Raw genomic sequence first — 24,844 nt, forward strand, 5'->3', positions numbered from 1 at the left:
CCCTCTTTATAAAAAAAAAGTTCAAATTCCATCCTTCCTCTTTCAAATCAAACAACTTGCAGGAATTACAAATAAAGTTATATAACTATTTACTAATATATTTTTTAAGATTTCTAGCCTTCAACATAAAAAAATACCAGTTTAACATTCTTTTTGGTCAAACATTCCCATCAACTTGTCAAAATTATCATGCAAAGTTTCCATGTTCGACAATTCCACGATATTTTGCGAACCTAGCCACAACATAAATTATAAAAACGTATAAGTAAGACACTTTTAAAAATGAAGAGTCTTCATTATCGTAACTAATTATAGACACTATTCAAAATTTAAAATATAAATTCATTATATATTCCTTCATAAAAAACATGGTTTTCAATTATTTTAAGAAACAGTTATTCAATTAATGTCGTTATTTAAAAAATAATGTATTAATAATTTGGATAACAAAATACAATCACGGGATTCTATTCCACCCCTGCTCCTTAGTGAAGGCTTCACATATCACAAAAGGGAGTTTGAGGACCACTGCTCTACATAATTATGTACAAATGTATTTTTAAACAACATCCCGAATCTACTATCGTTTTAAAAATATTTAGTGTTGTTCAAATGTCTATTTTTTTAAATTTATTCTTGCTGCAATGTTCGTGTGGTGAATAGTGGTTCAAGTCAGAGTTTTAATGGGTCACATCAACTTGATAAAGCTGTTGACGCATAGAAAAAAAAATATTTGCAACCTCAAACGCCTTCTTGGCTACTTCTGGAGTCCGTTTGGCCAGACATCTACTACTTGGCCCCATTTTAAAAAATTTCTCCTCTTTCATGAGGTTTCTCTGTATCTGTAGCTAGGGTCAAACATAGGTCAATAGTTTAAGTTCAGTCTGGAAATGATAATTGAAGACGGAACTAAAAAGGATCTCAGACCAATTTTCACGAAAAATATTATTTGTGTTGGGGTTCCCTCTGAGAATACTAGAGCGGTCTGAGACTACTGTTATAGCTTGATTAGATTCTGTCCAACTTCGGTCTGTACCAGCCTTCTTGGTAAAATTCGGTTATGATCCAGTCTCACAAAAAAAGGACGTTTAGAAAAGATAAAATATACCAAAATAATATTTGGTTGGAGAAAATGTAATTTCGTATTTGCCCTTAATTTCAATGTTTTATAAGAAATGTAGACTTGTTCTGTTTGATAACTTGTTCCCAATGAGAATCGATCTTGATAATGCCCCGCTCGTAGAATCCCTTGTCCCTATTGGCAAACAACTCGGACAGCCAATTTCCACAGGTCTCTATAAATTTTTACCCCAAGTGCGTTTGCCATAGATAGGAACAGGTCACTTTCTGCGAGTCTGTACTGTAAGGTGGATGCATAAGAACTTCCCATCCAAGCTCCCACAGCTTATGGTGCGTCATCAAAGATTTAAGCAATTTAAAAATGTGGTGTTTATTTCTCGTTTCTCTTATTTTTGGATATATTTGGAAAATAATCCTTCCATTATTTGATAACTTAGTGTCAATAATATTGTAAGAAAAATTGATTCTTTTACAAATCGTAAATCAAGAACAAATCAATACGTCAAGATATTTCCCTAGATACTTTGTCTTTTGTATAAAGGGTATGTTCTCAACATAACAAAACCCAAACGAAGACATATAACCAAAATATGACTATATACTTAATTTGGTTGAAAAAATCAACATACTTTAAGGTGTATGTATAATTAAATGATGGGATAGATTGATAACATTCAGGAATCGAAAAATGTTTTTTTTTTAATTTAACATCTATTATCAGTAAATAAAACTGTTAACTATCTTTCAAATTTTTTTATAAATTGAGTCATTTTGCTCTAAGAATGAAGACGTACTTGCTGTGACGTCTCAATACTTTGACGTAAAATAAGTTCTCTTTCATCCGAACTGAGAGAAATCAAACGTGGGAGGGATTGAGGAAAAGAAAAAAGTTATAGTTGGAGATGAAATATAAATTGAGTTTTAAAAGACTAAAATTCACCCACTAGTTGAGCCAAGAGCATCTAATTACTTAAAAAAAAAGAATAGTACCTAATATATACCTTATATTTGTACAAGGAAGGAGAAGAAATCGTATAAACAAACACAAGGCCCTTAAAAGAAATTGGTAAGATTGATATTGATTGAATAACAAATATTATTATATGTATACTATAACATTTAGGATCTATAATAAGGGATGTAACTATAAATTTTTTCGGGGTTTACTTATTTACACAATATTTTAATATTTTGACAACATTTGATGTGATATGTAAAAATTCGAATAATTTTTTTTTTATATACTTTTTTCCTTTAATTTTATTAAATGACTGTTGTTGAAAAACATATTTATGGAATTATTTTTCTATAAAAAAGAGAATTTTTTATATTTTTGGCCAGTTGGTCTAACTTTATTCACAAAAAATATAAACATTTTGGCATTATCCTTAACAAAATGCTTAGCACACCACCATCTTACACAAATTATTAGATTACTAAAAAATGAGGACTTTCGAAATTGAAAACTTTACAGGTTATAAACAAATATACCTGATATTTGGGCCACACCCTCATGCTACTATTGCACAGTTCCCTTTCAGCATCAGCAGAGTTAGGAAAACCCGTTTCTTGAAGAGTCCTTGAGAATGAAACGAGAGATTTAATAAAAAGTATCACCCAGACCAACCCTTTTTTAAAAATGCAGGATTTATACTGCAAAATCAAATGTGTAATGTTTATAATTGAGGTAGTAGTAGGTCATTATATTCGATAAGATAAATCAGAATCCATCAAGCTTTCAAAATTTTGTGTTATTTTTTCAATCTGATATTTGGTTGGAGAGAAAATTGCGTTTCAAAAAATTAATCATTTATTCCTGCTGTGAATTTATTTCAAATATATCTTCATTCAAATTTTTTCTCTACTTTGTTTTTTAACAAAAATTACGAGCCATTAGGTGAAATGGATGAAAATAAAGGTTCTTAGCACAAAAAAAGTAGAGAAAATATTACAATTTATAAATTCAAAAAAACGTGGTTTCGCTCTATTTTTATTTTTTGTATTGACCTTCATATGCATGCATTTAAACATTTACAATCTTTTAATGATGGACATAGGATACTAGAAAAATAATTCGTTAAAACATATAGACAAACGAAAATTGAAAGTCCGTTATAAAATATAGTAGAATCAAAATTGTTTGAAATAAATAAATAGAAATATCATAAATTGGACGTGATTTAAAAAAAAAATGAGTCTAAATTTTCAAAAAAAACATTTGGAAGTAAGATTAGCAATTGTAAAATTCCATCAATGTTTATTTTTATTTTATAGAACATAATTTATAGACATTTTTGTAATAATTGCCTTAATTTTTTCATTATTCGAAGTTGAGAGGTAGTATACTTTGCCCAGCTGTTTACTTAATACGTTACTAACCATTTAAATAAAGTCCTTATAAGTTTTAGATCAACATTGACTCTCCCATAAGCTGGGATCTGTTGTTTTCTTTAAGCATTGATAGAAGAAGCAAATTCTCCCTTGATCATTAAAATACTTGTCAGCAACCTTCGGAGTGGCATAGTATTCTGTATTTAAATCATCTTTTCCTTGACGTAAAGAGTCTCTATGTAAGCCTTGAGGCTTTATTGGGTACGTTTTTTAATGCTGCATTGTTTCAAAATGCGTTGAAAGGTCTAAGGGTGGATGTATACATGCATTATTCAAGTAGAAAGTACTTGCATGATATATTTTCATTCTAATGGGAACAAAACGACTCTCTACGGAACTGTTTGTTCCAAAAATAGACGAATATAAGCCCAAAAGCCATTTTCACCAATGAGAAAATCTTTCAAGTTAAGATCCCAAGCAATATCTGAGTTGAGGATACGCATAATTTTTTTGTTAATTCAACCCCTGGTTGCCATCTTCCATCGTAAAGATTGCTCAAACTTTCTGGTTTTGCTATAAATTAGTTACAGGCTCCTTATTTACAAATAATAAGGAGAAATATTGTACCATTTGAATAATCAAAGTTGAGTCCTCTCGCCATCTATTCTATAGTTGTCCTATGGTGGTACCCAAAAAACAAGGGAGCAGAAGGTTATTTGTTCACTTCTTGTGGAGTGATCATATTGGAGAGCAACAAACTCATAATGATAGACCCAGCAGTGGATGAAAATATGAATTTGGACTCTTTAAAAATATGTTTTTATTATCATTTTAGTAACATATAAAGAGGAGTAATTGTCCTACGCCTTCCCTTGTAAAAACATTAGAAAATTGCATTAACATGTTGATTAATGATGTAAATCGTGTGGTTTTTTTCGCTGGGCCGTTTTCTTGAAATTGATAATTTAAAGAATGATTTTTTTTTCACTTCCACTTCTATTGCAGTCTATTAAATACAAAAGCTGATTGAACATTCGTCTCCGTCTCATAAAAGACGGAGATTAACCTTAATGATTTATTGCAGAGATAGAATTGGGGATCGAAATTGGAGTAATTCTTGCTGTTTATTTCCTTCTCCCCCACTTACTTTGCCAATGCTGATTGTATTCCATCTCCTCCGAAACATTCTTTAAATTGTCAGGATTGCCATATGGATTTTGGGTTTTTTTTTTTATGTTAACATGCCCATTATATAGACGATTTACATCACTGATGATGACCCTTCTCTGATGCACTTTGATTGTCTTCTTTTATTTTATGAATAATTATATATATATATATTTTTTTTCTTTATTGAAATGTAATTAGTATTTTATGTTATAAAACCATTAAAAAACCATATTAATCTAAAATATAAATATATTATTCACATTTGTTAGCTTTTTCCCCTGACTTTTTATATACGTACGATCGAGTTTCCCTTTTGTTGTTTTTTCCCCACCTCACTTCAAAAAAGGAAAATGGAAGAGAAAAAATTAAAAAACAAAAGGAAGAACGACCGCTGCGCTAAGCAATTACTCCTAGCGAGAATAATTTCAACTAAACAATGCACAATTTTGCATCATACATGAATCCAATAATAAAAATAAATAATGTTAAAAAAGAAAAAAAATAACAATTAAAAGCATTAAAAATCCCGATGGCCAGATTCCAATCGCATTAAATGAATTCAAGGTCTGGCTATTTTCCTGTTTTTATAATATTTATTTTGCAGACTCGTGTTAGCTTTTTTTAAACCATAATTCCACCTGTTTTTGTTTGTTTTTTCTTAATTATTTGTTATTTACCTAGGAGTCTTTGAAGTCTTTAATTTTCTTGTGATCTTTTAAATTGGAATCTTTTAAAACGGAAAAATAGAGGCGAGAGGTGGGGAGTATTGAGTAATAAATGGTGTGTTTATGATCCTCAAAGACAAAGAGGTAACAATAAGTATTTGTTGTAGAGTTATGTATGTCTCTGTTGGAATTAAAGTGGAATTGAACATTGTCATTGGATTAATTACAGCCTGAATTTTAATGCTATATACGGTGAAGGACTTGCATTTATTTACATCTTCTTACAGCTACATGCAGCTGATCTAATAAACGCTGTAAAACATGTAATATCACATTTCATATTAAGTATTTTTATATGTAGAGGGTGCACAAGCTATTTATGCCACCAAAAGTATTTTTTTAAACTCAATTTTCTCTGTAACCAGTAATCAGATCCAAATAGCGAAAGATACCAAGTGATCCATTGAAATATGAACAATTACAAATTCAATTTTTAATTAAGGTTGAGTGAATGAAATTTATTAATATTTCGGTTATTAAAGCATAAACAATTAGTTACACAGTTAAACAAGGCTGAGCTCTCTAGCTTATCTACAAGTCGAGAAAATGACACTTGATGTGATTGACGAATTTCCATTCGCGCATTCCAGACGTTGGGGGGTCTTCAAGACCATGCTACCAGCAAGTCCAAAACGTTGAAGATGAATAAAGGCTCTGCCATAAAGGACAAACTGGTTCCGGAGGAGTTAGAAAACAGCCCAGGCAAATCCAGACAGCTATCAAAATATTTGGCGTAAAGAACATTGTGTGAGCGGAGAGTTCACTCTTGACACAAGCAAGGAAACAAACCCATCTTCTCCGTTACAAGACTCTTTTGAATCAGGTTCAAATTCTTTTTTGACACTTTTGGATCCCCTGCAACCCTGATATCAACCTGATTGTGTGCATGTTGAGGGGAAGGCTTGCAGAGCCCGTCATTCAAACCCCAAGGCCCTCAAAGCCAATATCAACCAGCATTGGGACGCCATGACAGAGGACTACATCAGCTGTAGGTGCAAGACCTTCCACCACCGCCAATAAGCTATCATTGCTCCTAAGGGTGGCTACATTAATGATTAAGAGAGCTCAGACCCAGATTTATTTATAGGATGAATTTTGTTGAATTTCTGTAGTTAATTAATAAACTTTATATTGTTGAAGTATAAAATTCAAAGTATTTTGATTTTAATGACCCACCCGGTAACTAAATCATAAGAAATCTTGAATTCTAAGAATGAAGATCATTAATAAATAAACCAAAAAAAAACTTATTGACAAAAGGTGATGTTGGTATGAATCAACAAAACTTTCTTGATGATGGATAAAAGAAATATTAAAATTAAGTTGAAATGATGTAAGAAATTTGATTGTCTAGTTTGCAAAAATTAGTTCTTTTTTTATATTTTTATGGACGTATACGTAAGCATTTAAACCCTCATATTAGTAACTAAATTAATACTGGGTGCGTAGTTGAATGTAGACACTTATAAAGGAGAGGAATTGAACAACACATCAGAAGAATTGATCATTCCTCCTATCGGCTAACAAGCTGTTTGTATTGCAAGGCGTTATCTCCCTAAGACAAAAATTCCCACTGTATTTTGTTGTCAGCTGTCGCTTCCCTCATCTCACATGCTAGGTCATGGCTATTTCATAATTTATTCTTTTTGATAAATAAACAAAGTAATATTATGTAATTAGTGATGGGATTTAGTGCAAGAGTGCAAGGAGAAGGCAGGAGCGAGAGACACCGTATTACTGAATTAAAAGGAGAAAATGAATAAAATACTATAAAGAAGTGAACTTTCTACATTTCCAACCGCATTAGTTCAGGGAAAATATTGTAAATATTGTTTAAATTCATTTAAATTAATTTTTTTATGCATTTTTAATATGGACATATATTACAATTTCTTGTAGATCCTTTGTTCTAATTATGAATTGGCCATTTATATTCATATGGATACATTTTTGCTATCATAAACAAATACAAATATGGTGCTAAGCTTTTCATAAAATATTTAATATGAAATTTATATAAGTATTTCATTTTACAGGGTGACCCATAAGTCTTAAGAAAGCAACTTCAACGTTATATTTCTCCTAGACTCCTCTTTATTTTTTCTATTCAGTTTGTTGGGGAGGATTTATGCAACCTCTATCTTTGTTTCTTGTAAAACAAAACTTTTTTCTGAAACTTGTTCTTGAGCGACGACATCAGGAAGCGAAGTACCCCCATCATGCCACTTCATTTAGTTCAAAACATTGATCCGCTACACTATTAAGTGGTACAAGGGGCCTGGGAGGGTCGATTACAGACCCAGGAGTGGTTGTCCGAGGTCCATGAGGGCACCCAGTTTGATCGAGACAATAAGGTTTTCAGCGACAAAAAGGAGCACTTCATGAGAAAGATGGTTCATGAGGCTGGCAAGTGTCCAGAACCCATGGGTAGGTTGGTCAGGACGGAGCTGAGGGTGAAGCTGTATCGCCTACAAAAGCGGCGTAAAATAGTTTCAAAGCGCCTTGGAGCTGTAGCTGCCACAAATGGCGGCAATGTGAAGTGAACTGCGACTCATTTTGAAGGAAGCTTTACGTTGATTGCAATTGTGTAAAAAGTTACGTTGGAAAATAAATATATCTGCACTTTCAAGGTAGTTGAAGTTATCCTAAGACTTATGGGTGACCCAGTAAAAATTGAAGAGAAAAAATATGACAATGATAGTCTCAGGGTACTTAAGAAGTCAATTGCAGTTGGTAGGATTGACTTATTTGGCCAACTACCAGGTGATGTTGTGTCTTTTTTTAAGGATAGGTTGCGTGATAAAATGCCTCCTGCTCTACTCCACACGGATAACACACCAACATCGATCTGTTGTCGTACTTCAACAAAATGGTGCACCGGCAATCACAGAAAAAGTTTTAACATTTCGCTCTGGCCTAAAAGCAATGTGCATTCATACTTGAGAGATCCTAACCTGATAGACAACATGTGGAGTCCAGGGCCTGTTGGAGAGGGAACAAAATCTTGAAAATTACAGAGGGCAGGATATTTGCTAACATCTGCACAAATTTACATAACGTAGCTCCCTTGTTTTCAAAATAAAATTAGTTAAAATTTATTATTCAAAGTGTGGAGATTTCAATTACGCACCGGTTTGATTATTAATAAACTACTTATCTCAAAATACCTAGTGGTACATTAAAGTCTGATTACTTTGAATTTCAAACTTCAAAAAGACATAATTTATTAATTAACAAAATAGTTTCAACCAAATTATTACTTTAAATAAATGTGTGTCAAACCTCTCTTATTCATTAATGTATCCCCCCTTACGGGCAATGATGGCTTCCAGGCGGTGGAACGCCTCGCACCCACTGTGGATGTAGTCTTCAGTGATGTCGTTCCAGTGCTGTCTGACAGTGGCTTTGAGGATCTCGTTGTTTAGATGACGGACACTGCAGGCCTTGCTCTTGATATGCACCCAAAGTGAGTAGCCGAGGGGTATAGCATCAGAGCTGTAAGGGCCAAAAGTGTCGAAAAGGCTTCAAAAGAAATCAAAAGACTCATACAAAAGAGCATTGCAAAGGAGGAGATGGATTTTTGTCATTGCTGGTGTCAAAAGTGGCCTCTCCGCCCTCACAAAGCTAATTCCACACAATTTTTTGATAGCTCCCTGAACCATTTGGTGTGAAATCCCAAGATCTCTTTCATGGGCCCTCATAGACTTGAGGAGACTGGCCTGTGCTGTTTTCTTTGATTACTCCGTGTCTAGTTTGGTCCTTTTGACCGAGTCCTTCTTCCTTTCCAACATTTTAGACTTACTGACGGTGTATAAAGTGGTTCATGGAGACTCCATACTGCTTGGAGAACGCGTATGGAAATATGTTAAACACGTTTAAGTGTCAATTTCTCTAATTGTATGTGAGCCTGAGAGCTCAAGTTTTTTATGTTTTGTAACTCATTGTTTATGCTTTAATATATCGAAAGATAAATTTATTTCAATCCCTCAACCTTCACTAATTATTGCATTAGTAAGTGTTCACATTTCAATGGTAATGAAATATATCAGTATCAGGATTGGATATTGAGTAAAAAATAAGGTCTGTTCAAACCTTTCCTTAATTTTTGAAAGTATGAACGACAAAAAATGAAAAATTTGTGAACAGTGATCATTTTAGACAATCATTCCTTCTCCATTTTTACTATTCTCAGCCCAAGACTTAGTTTCCTAAGACCAAAGCTAAATAAAATAAGTACCAAACGAGAAGTACGTGATTAATTTTTGTCAAAACATACTTTGCCACGTTTAAAATTTTTTCCACTCGAGGCACTGTGGTTATAATTGACAAGGGCTCGTAAGCAGTGTTGTGTCGGTCACCATTTGTTAGTGAACTGGAATATTTTACACCCTGATATTTCTATAAATGCTTCTTATTCTATTGAATCTACATTTTATCGTCAAATCTTCTCATTATGCTCCCAAAAAACTTAATCCAATTATATGTAATTCTTTATAAATTTGAGTAATCCCTTGTTTAGAATTCATTCGTATACTCAGCAAGTTTTTATCGAGGTTATATTAACTGATTAATTTACTGTTTTGTTTCAAAGTCGTTCCTTTGTTTTTCCTTTTTATTTCTTAATATAGTAGCTATTATTTTATATCATACAGGCAACCTCATCAAAAACAGATTGGATTCCTAAAATTGTCATTAAGTTATGACTATTTCGTAGAGTAAATTAAAATTGAATGTTTTTACTATAAGAACAATAAATTATATCTTTTTACAAAAAGGATGTTCACTAACTGAGGCTTAAGAGCCCCATCTGATCATGTATGAAGTGTAACCTTCAAATAAGTTTGAAATCAAATCGAAATTCCAACTATATATACAACTATGGTTCTAGGAATCATTGCCGAAAATCTTATTGACAAATATCATTGACACGAACGCACACTTTGCCATAAAATAATAAAATATACATATAATAATGATTTATGGTGTAATAATATGAAATTATGACTCCAACGACAAAACAAATTGATAATTAAAGAGTCAGAGACGACCTTGTGATAGAAAAATGTCGATCCAGACTGACCAGATACATAGAAGCTCCCACACATTTGATTGTTCCATTCACATTGTCCATTGAATCTTTATTATTGATTCATCAAACATTTTTTTCTCTTTCGAACTTACGTTATTGGGCAGTTATTTTTGTTATAACGGTTCTTCTATTTGCTTTTTGAGCTAACTTTTTGAGCATTTCCATTATGAAATAAATCAATTATTAACATTGCAATTCGAGGCAAATAATTAAACACTTAACTTTTTAAAATTGGACTAAAATGAATGGCAATCAACTACATACGTTTTAAATTTGAATCATCATCTAGTATATTTATTATCGTTAGGGTAAAAAGGCTTTTAGTGACAGCGGCAAACCAAAGATTGGATTAGGAGAAGAGGGATCCCGAGTTTTTCGAGATATTCGAACAATTAGCACTTTGTAGGATTATGAAAGTAGATGGAAGGTCTTATTATGTGGAGGAGGTTATGAAATCACATCGTAGAAACAGAAGCTGTACGTTACATATTGAGATTCGTTCTTCTCCCTCCTCATCCTCAGTCCATGGATCGACTCCTACTCCTTCTCTTCCTAGTCCAAAAATGTAGCTTTTACGTTGCTTCATTTAGTAAAGTTATTTCTTTATTATTAAAAGGTTTTGATAATTGAATATCAACTTTCCCCTATGACTGTCTCCAACTTTGAGATAGTATGACGTGCGGGCAAATTTAAACAGTGTCCTCGATACATTTCCCGGATTGGAAGCTAATTTCAATGTTAACATTTATTATCTTTGTCCATTTATCAATGGGCAATATCATTGATAAAATAACTAAATATACAAGAAGATATTCCGATACATAAAGCATAATTAATTATTGACACCCAGGTACTATATTACAACAGCTCTTCTTATCATTAATTTAATTTAATACTTTACAACATGTCTAATTTTATTTCTTGTAATCAAAAAAGTAATGTTTTATATACTCGTTGTACAAACTTTCTACAAGGATTTAATTTAATAGTAATCTAGTGTTCCATTTAATCAATGGAATATTAGAAAAGGTGAGGCAACATTACCTCATTTTTTATAATGCATGGATATCAGGCTGTAGACGTTTAGTGGGGTGAGCCTGATTTTATTCTAGAGGCGAGATTCTCAATTTTTCTTGGAAATACAGTACGTCACTATCACGCATTAGAGTCATAAAAAAATTAATTTATACAATTTCAGCTGTTCACAAAAAAGCTATGTAGCATCAGTTGCAATGAAAAAGTCAGTTGTTGATTATGATCATATTTTACTACCTAAATTTTGTTACATAGGCACAATAAAAGGGGCTTTTGCAGGATTATATTTTGGCGGGGGCTTGGTTTTTTGAAAAAAAAATCAAAGTTTTTCGAAAAAAACTTTAAAAATTAATTTTCAAATACAAAATTTTTGAAAAAAATCCACATCTGTTTACAAGCAATTAAACTTTCGGGAAAAAAAAGCTAAATATCAAATACTATATTTTGGGGAAAAAAATAAAACATTCCTTTTTTTGTAAAAAAATTTCAAAAATCTTTAACTATTCACAGAAAATTAAATTTATTTTTTAAAATTTTAAAATGAAATATTTTGGAGAAAGAACTTGAAAAAAAAAAAAAGATTCAAATATAAAAATTATTAAAACAAAAATTCGTATATAAAATACTCTAGTAAATAGAAAAAGTTTAATAATTTGGGTGGGGGCTACAGCCCCTCAAGAAAACCCCCTGCAGATGCCCTAGATGAAGAGCCCGAAAATCATGATAGGAATATCAATGGGGCTTGATCAAATAAAAAAAAATATATTATCAGCAAGGTGTCGTGACAGTATTCAATTTATTAATAAACAAATCAGTTAACGACCCCCCTGACAAACACATCATTGACATTCACCATTATAAAATATAGGGTTGATCTTATCAGGTGGTGCACATATTATTATTTTCAATTTTTCAAGCGTAAAATTTAAACGAGGTGGTTTTTTTTTTTTGGATATTTATAAAATCAAATCATAGGAAAATATTGTTCGGTACAACTTTTATTCCATATGTAAGCCCTCAACTCCAATAATTGTCTTAATATCAGCCTTCACTTTTATGGGTATTCCACTCTTGGGGTTGTCCTTAAGTTTGTCCCATCAGACAAACGATTTCTGATCCGAAAGACTGTGCCTTTGCTGACGTTTAAGATTGACGGACATGATGTCCGAGTTGGTCCTCCCGGCGTGGATTAAATTGCCTATGATGGCTCCTCTTGCCTACATCGTAACATATATATAGTTTTTATTTACAACATGTACAACTAGTCTATGGTTGATTCTCCGTGACAGAAAGATGCGATGGAGATATTAATATATACGAACATGAGATCCTACATTTTACACAATAAATATAAATTTAATAATTCATTTCACGGAAAAAAAGTAAATAATATAAATCACACAGACTATATACATTTGTTACAATACAAATATACACAACAGATTCCAAATTCGGGTCAACGGTCTGGATCAAAATATCGGTCCAAATCGCTCTTGAATCAACTCCAAACAAGAAAAAAATGTGTATTGAACAAAGTATTTACAATTTGAAAAATGTCCCTTCGAGGAGATCAGCAATGGGGGGATGGAGGAAATAAAAACGATTGTCGATCCTCAATTCTACTCTGAGCCCAACAAGGACTTGCAATTATACATCGAGTGGTCCATTAAAATTTCAACCCTTTGAATTTTAAATTCCACTAGATGAAATTTACTAATTAACAATATAATTTCAAAAGAAAATAATACTAATAATGGAAGTGTGTTAAATTTCTTAATAATTTAAATAGCCTCCCTTCGTGGCGATGATGGCCGCCAGGCAGTGGTGGAAAACCTGGCACCCACTGCCGATGTAGTCATCTGTGATGATGTCCAAGTGCTGGCTGACAGTGTTTGGATGAAGGGCACTGCAGGCCTTCCCGTATACATGTATACAAAAAGTGTAGTTAAAGGGGTTGTATCAGGGGTGTGGAAAGGTAAAAGTCTCAAAAAAGAGTTCAAAAGTACATATTCAAAAGAGTCTTGCAACTGAGAAGATGGGTTTCTTTCATTAATTGTGTAAAAAAATGGTATATCCACCCTCACAAGACTCATTCCACCCACTTTTTTTATAACTCCCTGGATAGTTGGTGTGAAACCCCGAAATATCCTGCATTGTCCCCCAAGGACTTGAGATGATTGGCCTGAGTTGTTTTCTTTGACTCCTCCGAGTTAAGTTTGGCTATTTTGACAGATTCTATCTTCTTCTCAAACATTTCTGAGTTGTGAAATGCATAGGCAGTGGTTCTGTAAACGCCAAACTAGTTGGAGTGCGCAAATAAAAATTGGTCAATCATGTTCAAGTGTCATTTTCTTGACTCGTACACTAGCTAGAGAGATCAAGCTTGTTATTTCTAGTAGCTAATTGCTAATGTTTGAATATATTTAAATATGAATTGATTTAAATCGCTCCACCTTCATTTATTATTGAATTAGTAAGTGTTCAGATTGCAAAGACCACCCGGTATCTGTATTTTATGAGAGCACACAAACGTTCATTCAGGTTTTTAATATAATTGAATGTACTAGAAAAGGAAGTTTACTACTCAGGGTTAAATAATAATGACAAAAGCTGAGGAACAGAAAATTCAGTCTTTAGATTACCAATTCCAAAAAAACGGGGTGGCCACAAAATTCATACAATTTACGATATATAATTGAATATGAAATCCTTCAAATTTATATTTTAACCAAGGAAATGATTAAATTAAATGATTACCTTCCACATTTGTTTGATAGTAATTTGTTGTTTTTGATAGGATTTATATGAGAACATTCATGGAAGGAAAGATAATTTTCATACAAATATTTACTTCAATCTGTACAATTATTTAATCTCGATTTACCCAACATAATCCATATTAATGAAGCAAAATTTTCTGAATAAACGTGTGGATCAGCGCGTGGTCCATTTAAATCTAAACACTCACTAATTCAACAATTTATTAAGATTGAGTGATTGAAGTTAAATCATATTTCGATATATTAAAGCATAAATAATTAGTTACAAAACAAAACAAACTTAATCTCTTTAGCTTACGTACAAGGTGAGAAAATGGCCCTTTAACGTGATTGAATAATTTACAATCTCACTCTCCATACACATGAGCGTCTCTTGGACGACCTTGTACTGCGTCACCAACTCCGAAACGTTGAATAGGAAGAAGGGCTCTGTCGTAAAGAGCAAACTGGACTCGGAGGAGTTAAAGAAAACAGCCAAGGCACAATCCCCTAAAGTTTATGAGAGACATGCAAGATTTACAAAACAAACTCTCAAGAGAGCTATCGAAAAAGTAGGTGGAACGAACCTTGTGGGGGGTAGGGGGGAGTGGTCACTTTCCACGCCACCAACGAAAGAAGCCCATCGCGTCCGTGACAAGACTCTTTTGAACTCTTTTTCGACACTTTTGACCACCCTACAACCCTGTTGTAAATCCCCTTGACTACACTTTTTGAGTGCATGTCGTGGGAAAGGCATGCAGTGTCCTTCATTCAAATACTGAAACCCTCAAAGCCATATTCAGCCAGCATTGGTCACCATAACAGAGAATTATATTCACAGCGCGTAACAGGCCTTCCACCGCTGCCTTGAAGCCAAAATTACAGCTAAGGGTGTCTACGTAAATTATTAATGGAACTCATACACACATCTAAATATTTATAGTATTAATTTTGTTGAAATTAAATTATTAACTAATAATTATATCTTTTTGAGTTTTAAAATATAAAGTGCTCAAATTTTAACGGACCACTTAGTATGTACAATCTTTTTTTTTAGTGTATCTTAAATATAAGTCGAGGACTCGTTGTAAACAACGTGTATGTGTATCTAAAGCTTAGCTAGGTCATATTCTTGGGACTAAAGTACTTCCTTGTTCATCACCAGTGATGAAAGTTTGTAGCATTTTTGGTATATCAAAAAGGTGTCAGGAAAAAATGGAAATCGAAAAAATGTCTAAGGACAAGCGGCATAAAAATGTTAAGGAGAAAAAAAGGATAAGTGAGCAAATGGAAAAATGGGAAAAAATTTTAAACAAATACATTACCTATTATCAATACAATGTATATTAAGATAAAAAAAAATCAAATACAACAGCAGTTAGATTGGAATTAGTGTTAATTATAATAGCATTAGACATGATGGATTATTCATTATGGACAATACTTTTTGCTTGACGAGCAAGTATTTAGGCATTTTTCTCGTTCCTAATAGATAAAAAAAACAGAATAATTTGTATAATACTAAAATTTTAAAGAAGTTAAATGAAGTTTCATCAAATTTTAAAGGAATTTTGTCAATTTTATGTAATAAAAATATCAACTTTGAGCACTCAAAATAGTCTTTCGTTGTATTTATGACGTCATAAAAATTACTATGTATTTGTCAACAACTTTGACAATATAAATATCTTCATAGTAGAGTCTAGAACTTTCCATTATTCTATTTTTAATAGAATGTGGATGCACAATGTGCATAAATATAAGATTATTTTTGCATCTCCAAGAATGGATTTTTTGAAAATAAATCTCATTAATGTTTGATACTACCTTCAAACTATAAAACATAATAAGACTTTAAATTTAATAACCTTTAAAATGAATGCAGATTTCTGCTATTATACGCTTTAAAGTTAAGTAAGTAATAAAAACAAGGATTTATAGTCTATTAGTGGGTAGTACCCGACATTACCCATACTTATTAGGCGGCGACGAACAGACATACATTGCTTTAATAATATGGAAGATAACTCTCCGACAATTCCTCAGTGATAGTCTCCATTTTTAATGAGCACACTCACATATAGTTAATCAACATTCTCTCCTCAAGAATAAAATATAATAATAATAGTTTCTGGAGAAATAAATTTCAATATGATTCAATAAGCCGGGGAGTACTTTTGCTCGTGGCTAAGCCACTTTCTAAAGTCTTTTTCTTCCTTTCTTGTTTTCCTTTTCAATGCTAGTTGGATTCAATGCCTCCAAGATTAAATTAATTTTATACAGTGCTCCATGTTTATTATACTCCCTTTTTTTTCCTTTATATGCGTATGGTATATATCAGACAGCACTATATATAATGCAACCTGTATAAGCACTCGATTCTACATGTAAAACACCTGCGATACTTTATTAATATGACTACCTTACTATTCTGCAGATCAAAAATAATTGTATGGTATAACTCATAGCCTGACCCCCCCCCCCGAAAATTCACCTTCTTTCCATTAGTATCAACCTTCGAAAGATAGCTGTCAAAATTTAATCACAATATGTTGTTTAGTTTGAGATTTATTTTGCAACGCTACATTTGTTATTTCTAAAACAATGGATTAAAAAAAAAATCATTTCACACTGCTGTTTGGTGGGGAAAAATTAAGCTAAGCAATGACTTGACAAGTTTTATGGGGACTCCACTCCATAAAGCGAATAATAGTAATAATTTAAAAAAACAAAACAAACGTATTTTCCTTGTTAAGACCAGGATTTTCCAACATATGTGATACATCAACGAGCACTATATACAGTGGTACTGTATACACGCTCCATGCTACATGCAAAACTTCGAATCAATTTCATTAATATGACTACGTTGTATTTTCTAAAATAAAAATAGTGCCCTTTTTTGTAAACATACATTCATACAAAGAGATAAACTTGGATTTATTTATATTGATTTCATTCCCAACAAAGAAAACAATTATAAGCTGATATTGTGTCTAAATTTATCACCAATAAAATTTCAGGATGAAAATGTTTATATTGGAGCTATCGTTCATATTCTTCTTAGGATGTAATTCTGTGCATTCCTACAAGGGTAAAGTATCTTCTTACAAATGGGCACCTCAATACTTTAATCGTCCAATCTCAATGGACGGGAATATGCAGGACTTTGTTTCCAAATACCCATACTATGGAGGAGGTGATTCCAGAGTAAGTAACAGTTTCTTACTTAAAGATAAACCTCTAATTGAATATATTTTTCCCCAATATTTTTTGAAGATGGACTTTGCACAAATGAGAGCCCTTCCATCTATGACGACAGGAATTCGACGTGTAAAAGGATCATTTGCTTCTTGGACACCGGAATGGAATCGAATGAGCTCATTAGGAAGCAAAAGAGTAATTTGATTTTAAATGAACATATATATCACAGACGAAGACTTGGACACAAGACTAACGATAGAACGGATCTGAGACAATTCGGATCTTTAGAACAAATTTTTTGAGTAAATTTTGGGTACCCGAAATTTGGGATCCAGATCCGAACCAAAATTAGACGGATGCTTTTCTCAAACTTTATTAAAATTTTACCTAAAGTTGAGACCTGAATGAAAAAGGATCTGGATTATGGTTACGATTACAGATTCCAAAACAATGAATAGCCCAATGTTTTATTTACAACATAATTATTATTGATTATATTGATATAATAACGTTGGAGACGTGGCTACCTATACTGTATCTCCTAACCTCTCATATAAAAAAACAGGAAAAAGGCTCAAAATCAGTTGGTTATTGGTAAATTCTTCCAAACTATAGAGTTATTATTCAATAATTGTTGAGAATTGTTAACATCTTAAAAAGAGATAATTTTTTATTCAACCAATCAATATTCAGAAAAAAGAAAAATATATACAGCTGACAACAAACTGCACTGTATATTTCTGCGTTGGGGAGGTAACCTGGTGCTTGTGGTTATTCCAGTTGACGTCAATTCAAGAAAATGATAACGTCTTTTTTGTTTGAATACTACTTAGCAATATCGATTTGAATACAATTATACAGTGGGGTTTGTTAAATTTAAGAAGCCTCTTTTAGGAAAGAATATTAGCACTTCGTAGCTTATTTAGATAAAAGTTTAAATCAGTTAACCTTTATTCTTTATATATAGTATAAATTTTAATGAGTTTGTAATTTCGATTTATACGAAATAAAACTCGCTACCCATAACAAATCACTTTCTTGGAGGAAAAGATGTGAAAAAACATCTTTATGAAACAGACATTCAAATTCTTTCCTCACTTCTATACAGCATTAGCTATCAAAGCTAAGAATTGCAACTTTTTATAGAAATTCTAAAAACCAAGGGGTGGCGGAAGGCCAGATACTCACTTTAGATATGGCTGTAAATTATGGTGTCCCAGTTATGGCTGAAAGTGGTCCTTAAAATTTGTGTCAAAGTATAAGTAAAAATTAAAATGTAAATTAAATCAATTGAATTCAAAAGTTTCGATAATGTAGTTTGTTGCCAACTGTCGATTTTTCTTTTTTTAAGCGTAATTAATTTTCCCAAGCCGGTCTGGTGTACTCGAACATTTATGGTTATTAAAAAAAGATCACAGTGATCTATCGGATCTTAATTATCTTTTTAAAGATCCATAAAATTTTGAGTACCGTAAGCCTTTTTGGATCTCGGATCTTTTCGGATAATTTACATTGACTAATAACGTACTCAAGTACTTCGTATCCGGGTCCTAGACCATCCTATCTCTACACAAGACACTAGTTGATACAGTATGATGACATCATCAGTACAAATTTGCCAAATTGAAGGGGTAATTGCAATTGGTTGAATTTTATAAAATACGAGGACCTTCTCTAATTATATATCTTTTAATACTGCTTTAAATAACTCCACAATTTATAAATTTTATATATAGACGAAATGTTAAGTTGTCCCATCCCTTTGGCTATTATAATTAGAAATATGTCCCTCCTTAGGTACGTAACTCAGAATTCTAAACAACTTTCATGTCTAAAGTCTGTATTTGTCTCCGTTTTTAAATAAATACACGTGTTATGCGTTTTTATGAGCGGAAAAACATACTTTTACTATGATATTATATTATAGCAAGGTTAATAGAAAAAGAAAGTTATACCACAACGCGTGTACGCCTTATGTTTGACTTCCACCACGCTTTTAATATTGACGTCATAGTATTGAGTGTTTGGTCTAAATCTGTTTTTCTTGCTCAGCAGTTGGTACTATATTCAAATTGAACATTATACAATAGTGACGTCATAGACTATGAGTGGTTGTGTGTTTTGTCGAAATCTACCTATCCTGCCCAGCAGTCGGTACAATACATCAGATTTAAAATTCTAGCCAGCCCGATTACATGATGGTCTAGCCTTGAATTTCGATTAACCTTTATAGTATAGTAGATTTACTTTTGTCCACGGATTAGCAAGTTTGTATTAGTTTTCTTAGTATCTGCATAATAAAATAGTTCGTAATAAAATATATAGTACGAGTACATCCTAAAACTACTATAATGTTATATCATAGCAAATTATGTCAGACCATTCCTTGGCAATATTTATTTTCAAAAGTGAAGCACGTATCCAATGCATAATGGCAACTGACTGTATTTCTAAGAAAATTTAAAATATAGCCTCTACAATTTTAACTACACCCACTCTACTACAACTTCTACAGCCTGATTGCCACGCATTATATAAGACGAGATTATGTCCGTCCACTCTGTATATAGAATACGTGCAACAACAGTGCCCTCTGTCAGCCTAAGTAGAAGTTTTCTATAGTTTGGCCGAACTAATCCTGTCCTTTATAGAATATTGATCTTGATTTGAATCATTAATATTATATATTCTGTCTAAACCAATTTTATGGATGGATTGTTGATGACGTCATGTGTGACTTATATGATTAAGTTATGACGTAAATCTTTATTGATGTGTTTTCTGTGGGATTACTTATTTGAAGATGTTCCTCAGTTCTCTAAACTCTCTGTTACATAAAAAAAATGAAAATAACAACTAGAGTTGATCTAAGAAAAAAAGTCCCTCAGTGTGAGACCACGATCTAGATGGGATTTGTCTCGGACTGATTCTCGACATTAATAATCATACTTTTATATTTTCAGATTGTTTGGAAACGCTCGATCTGCAGTAAGGTTGGAGAGATGTGCGTTACCAAATCGCAAATATATGGCTCACAAATGATATCTCCTTGTTGTCCAGGATCCGTATGCTCTTTGATTGAGGGAGAAAACTTTATATGTCTCAAAAATACAGGAGGGTATGATTCAATTTAAATTCTAAGTCAGTGATTACCAACCTTTTCATCGCTGCAGAGCCCTATAACATTTTTTTAATATCTTGCAGTATATAAAATATGCTCAGCCAACTGGCATTAGGTGTAAATGAAATTTGCTTTAGGAATAAAGATGTAGGATATATAATGTACGCCTCTTTTTTTTCTTTTTTATTATGGCACACTGAGTTTTAGCTACACACGCCCGTTGCTAAAACACATCGAACGCCACTTTGATATTTTCATATAATCCAATTTTTTTTCCTTTTTAAATACGACGCGCTAAAATTTACCAATACACACTAGTTAATAAAAATGGGTTCTCTAAAGGCTTACTCAGCTGAATTAATACAGATTTATGAAATCTATTGCAACAAAGCATTAGTGATTCTCAATAAATCACAAGTGTGCTTCAACTTGCTACCTCCATCTTGCAAGTGCACTCTCGCCTTTTACTCAATCAGGTGCTCATTATACTTTTAGAATAAGCGATAAAGCGATTTGTTTCACTCAACAAAAGACTTGATCGATATTCAGTGATGTAAATTCAGTGATTTCTTTTAGATGACCTGTTTTTTTGGAATTGATAATCTGAAGAATGAGTTTTCTTTTCTTTAACAATTTGTCATTATTATTTAATTCCTCAATAACAAATATCCTCTCATAAACATATTCAATTATATTCAAAACCTAATTAAACATTCGTGTGTGCTCATAAAAGACGCAGTGATTTATTACGGGGTTATAATTGTAAGTCCTTGTTGGACTCAGAGTGGAATTGGGATCAACTACAGAGTAATTATACCCGATGTCCTTGTTTATTTACTTTTCTCCTTCCTCCCTTGTCATTGCTGATCTACTAATGTGATGAGAATTATTATTTCTCTCCTCCAAAACATTCTTCAATTTGTCTGGGTTATCATGTTGATTTTCGGCTTATTTTTTTGCCCATTCTACGCTGGATTTTCATCACTGCTCATATTTAAATCAGTGAGCCCGCTCTCGCTCTCGTTTATTAATCTTAAGCGCTTCTCCACTTACTAATGCTTTACTTAACAAGTCCTAACGATACATCGTGTAACACTAGGGCTCTAAAAGCCATGGTTGGGAACCACTGCACTGACTTATCATTTTTCTATAACCTTTTTTCTTTTTTAGATCCAGTAACCTTTATCCAAATGGAGGCTCATTATCTGATGGTCCAGAAGATATATACGACTATGCTGACTAATCACAATCAAGTCCTCACCAAGTTTGATTATATATTTTGTCCCCATGCAACTAAATGTTTGATTGTTAGTAAACACAATTGATGTAATATATTTAATTCATGTTCAAATTATATTTATGTATATTCTTTTCATCGAAATATAGCCAATTATTGATGTATTTTTAAGTTCCTTTTGTGTTCCTTTAAAAATGAATATAAAGGGGATCCCCACTTATGGGTGTTATATAAAATCCGCCTTGTGTGGGGATTGTTTTAGTACTAAAACCCTTAAAATGTGAGAAATTATATTTGAAAGTCCATATTTGATTAGTTTTCCTTTGTTTTTTTACTATAGTAAGGCAATAAAAACCTTTTGTTCATCATTAATCATTTAAAGTAATGTATGCAGAACAAGATACTTGTAAAATAATTGAAAATTTAATCTTAATCGGGTATTTATTTCATTTTTGATACGGTCACCCCAATGCTGTAATATTTAAATAATCGGAACTTTTCCAAAATTTATGCAGCAACCTTTTTAATTGCAAGTTTGCATAATAAATAATAACCAAAAGTAACCACTACAAAATTTTTTGTTTCCGTCAGTATATAGCTTTTTATAATTTATTGTCATTATGTAAAAATACGTGATATGAGTGGAATATACTGTACTATTCAGGGAGTCAGAATAATTCCAAATTACTGCGTTATACAAAATCTGCGATGTTTAAAACTACCTTATGGGACCTTTTATATTTACTTTTAAGCACAAGCCACGTGGCCGCTTAGGGGGAGAGGTATTCGGCCTAAGAACTACGCCTATCCTGGTTGAAAAGTAATACTTTTTTTTTGGGGGGGAAGGGGTGACGAAAGAACCACGTAAGTAAACATCGGGTGAGTAGAACTACGTCAAAAAATAACCACGTGAACCATGAATCCCTTCAGTAGATAACCAGACCGTCTTAGTAAGACAAAGGAAAGTGGGGCATATTACTTATGCAAAGCGTGTACAATTGATATTGAAATCAGAGTTTTTTGGTTATTGTAAAACTACAATTGAGAAATTTGCCATTGTGGAAAATGCAATTTACTATTCATTTAACGTCATTTACTAATAAAATCACAATACTTTTGCCAAAAATGTATTTTATGCAAGGTTAAAAACTACTGCCGCCGCTTCAGAGTGCATATATGCCCCTTTTAATACTTCAAAATGAACACCTGACCAATTGAGTAATTGAGGCTACGGCAAAGACAGAAAGCGGTTTAAAAACCACGGCCACAAATTTACAAAACATATAGGCATATGTCATAGGCCTAATCAACCCACAGGTCCGGAGTTTCTTTGGGAACATTTGAAAGGGCATATATACTTTGTGAAACATCGGCAGTTCTTTTTAACCTGATTGCCTTAGCCCTAGTAATAGGGTGTAAGGTTCATTTTGAGGATTAAGAGGGAACTAAATGCTTTGTGAAGCAGAAGCGGGGTTTTTAAACTTAAATGGTGGCCATCCTAATGCCCCAAACAATTTTTGGGACGGCGGAGTATACTAATTTTTTAAAGAAATTACGGGAATTTTCAACATGCGCAATTTTTCTCAAATCATGGCAATTCTACCAATTAGACTAGGAGATCTCCTTTCTATCCATAAAACCTCCTCTAATCAATAAGTATTGTTACCTCTAGCTCCCGTTCTTTTAATTTTATAGCTTATTACACTTAGCCTGTATATATTTTAATAAGTTTTTAAATTTTATAAGTCGATTTAGCTCTCTGAAGCTGTACTTCTGCAAATTTATTTATATACATTCAAGTTCTACTTAAATTTTGATGTCATAATCGACCCTCACTGGGATTTATTGCAGTTAATCGAAAGAAATATAATAATTATAAGCGATGCAAAAAATAAAAAACACTGTTCAGATTGCCTACAACAACGTAAATCGCACACCAAAAAATGCTTAAGATTTACAATTCTAGTTTTAAACCACATAAGTGCCATGTAAGGGTAAAGGGGTGTTAAAAACGTAACGGTTGAGAACATAAGTATCTGTTTTCTGTTATTTTTTATGAGGAAAATGATTTTGAACTCGAACACATTAGTGTCTTCTAGATACTCTTTTAGGAACAAATTAGGGTGGGAGTCCGGGGTTTTACTGTACATGTAATGTAAGTATGTAGTTAAACAAAACAAAAAAAGTCGGTATTCAAGGTCTTCATTAGCCTATTTACTAAATATAATTTAAATACACGAAGTTGTAGTCCGTAGCAACAAAACAAAAGAAATACACGTAGTTACTAACCCTTAGAGCTTTGTTAGACATGCAAATGTGAAGTGTGTTACTCTTTCGGCAAAGATGGTTCGGTCAATCCCCATTCCGATATCAATCACGGATCAGAACATTTTAGAATCCCTCAAAGGGTCTTCATACGATGGAAAAAAAGTATATAATTAACTATTAATATTGAATATATTTTATATTTTTTGGACAAAGAGTCCCAAAGGCTCTGGAACACTAAAGGATCAAATTCAAAATCAAAGACAAAAGGTACGCCAGGGCCGAGAACGAAATATCCTTTCCCAATCCTTTACTCTTGTCAAATCTGAAGAAAACATTTTCAAGGCAGGAGATCAAAAATGGAGAAGTGAAATCAAGGATCTAAATGAGTCCTTCTCGAAACTTCCACCCATTCCACTGAAGAAAAAGGTGAAATCCTCTGGACAAAGTTTTATGGTAGAATAAATTATTGCGAATTAATATTTGCTTTTAAGTATAGTAATAACTATTTTTCACATAATATGTTCGAATAAAATTAATTAACCAATAATATTATTGTAAATGATGTTTACTCCTTCGACTTTTGAGAATAGTAACAATTTAATTAGGGATCATGCTATACTTTTGTATACCAAATTAATTTTGTATATATAATGCCTTAAAATATAAAATATGTTAGAAATTTATTTTTGAAGTTGATATTAGTGTTGTATCGGTTTGTCAAACTCGGTCCGGTCTAGTTCAGTCCTTCATATCAAACATTGTTAACTTTATTGTATTAGGCAGACTTTTTTCCAAAAAGAAACAGAGAAAGCCCTGAAATCAACT

At 32.5% G+C, this 24,844-nt stretch overlaps 1 protein-coding gene and 1 long non-coding RNA gene across 2 annotated transcripts; both read left to right on the forward strand.

Moving 5' to 3' along the window:
• Positions 1 to 1,974: 1,974 nt before the first annotated feature.
• On the forward strand, positions 1,975 to 21,912 carry LOC121116307 (uncharacterized). The gene is made up of 5 exons (XM_040710544.2): positions 1,975 to 2,146; positions 17,213 to 17,399; positions 17,469 to 17,588; positions 20,357 to 20,511; positions 21,685 to 21,912. The coding sequence occupies exons 2-5, from the start codon at positions 17,214 to 17,216 to the stop codon at positions 21,755 to 21,757; spliced, it is 534 nt and encodes a 177-aa protein (XP_040566478.1). The 5' UTR covers positions 1,975 to 2,146; position 17,213; the 3' UTR covers positions 21,758 to 21,912.
• Positions 21,913 to 23,995: 2,083 nt separating this feature from the next.
• LOC121116327 (uncharacterized) lies at positions 23,996 to 24,566 on the forward strand. Its single transcript, XR_011779656.1, has 2 exons — positions 23,996 to 24,181; positions 24,233 to 24,566. It is a non-coding gene; the product is annotated as an uncharacterized lncRNA (long non-coding RNA).
• The last annotated feature ends 278 nt before the right edge of the window (positions 24,567 to 24,844 follow it).

The sequence above is a fragment of the Lepeophtheirus salmonis genome, chromosome 4 (genome assembly GCF_016086655.4).
Source record: "Lepeophtheirus salmonis chromosome 4, UVic_Lsal_1.4, whole genome shotgun sequence".
Classification (NCBI taxonomy): Eukaryota; Metazoa; Arthropoda; class Copepoda; order Siphonostomatoida; family Caligidae; genus Lepeophtheirus; species Lepeophtheirus salmonis.

Coding starts and splice junctions, on each gene's coding strand:
- LOC121116307 (XM_040710544.2), top strand. CDS start 17,214: ATGAAAATGTTTATATTGGAGCTATCGTTCATATTCTTCTTAGGATGT. Junction 17,400..17,468: donor ATGGAGGAGGTGATTCCAGA/GTAAGTAACAGT, acceptor TATTTTTTGAAG/ATGGACTTTGCACAAATGAG. Junction 17,589..20,356: donor GCTCATTAGGAAGCAAAAGA/GTAATTTGATTT, acceptor TTATATTTTCAG/ATTGTTTGGAAACGCTCGAT.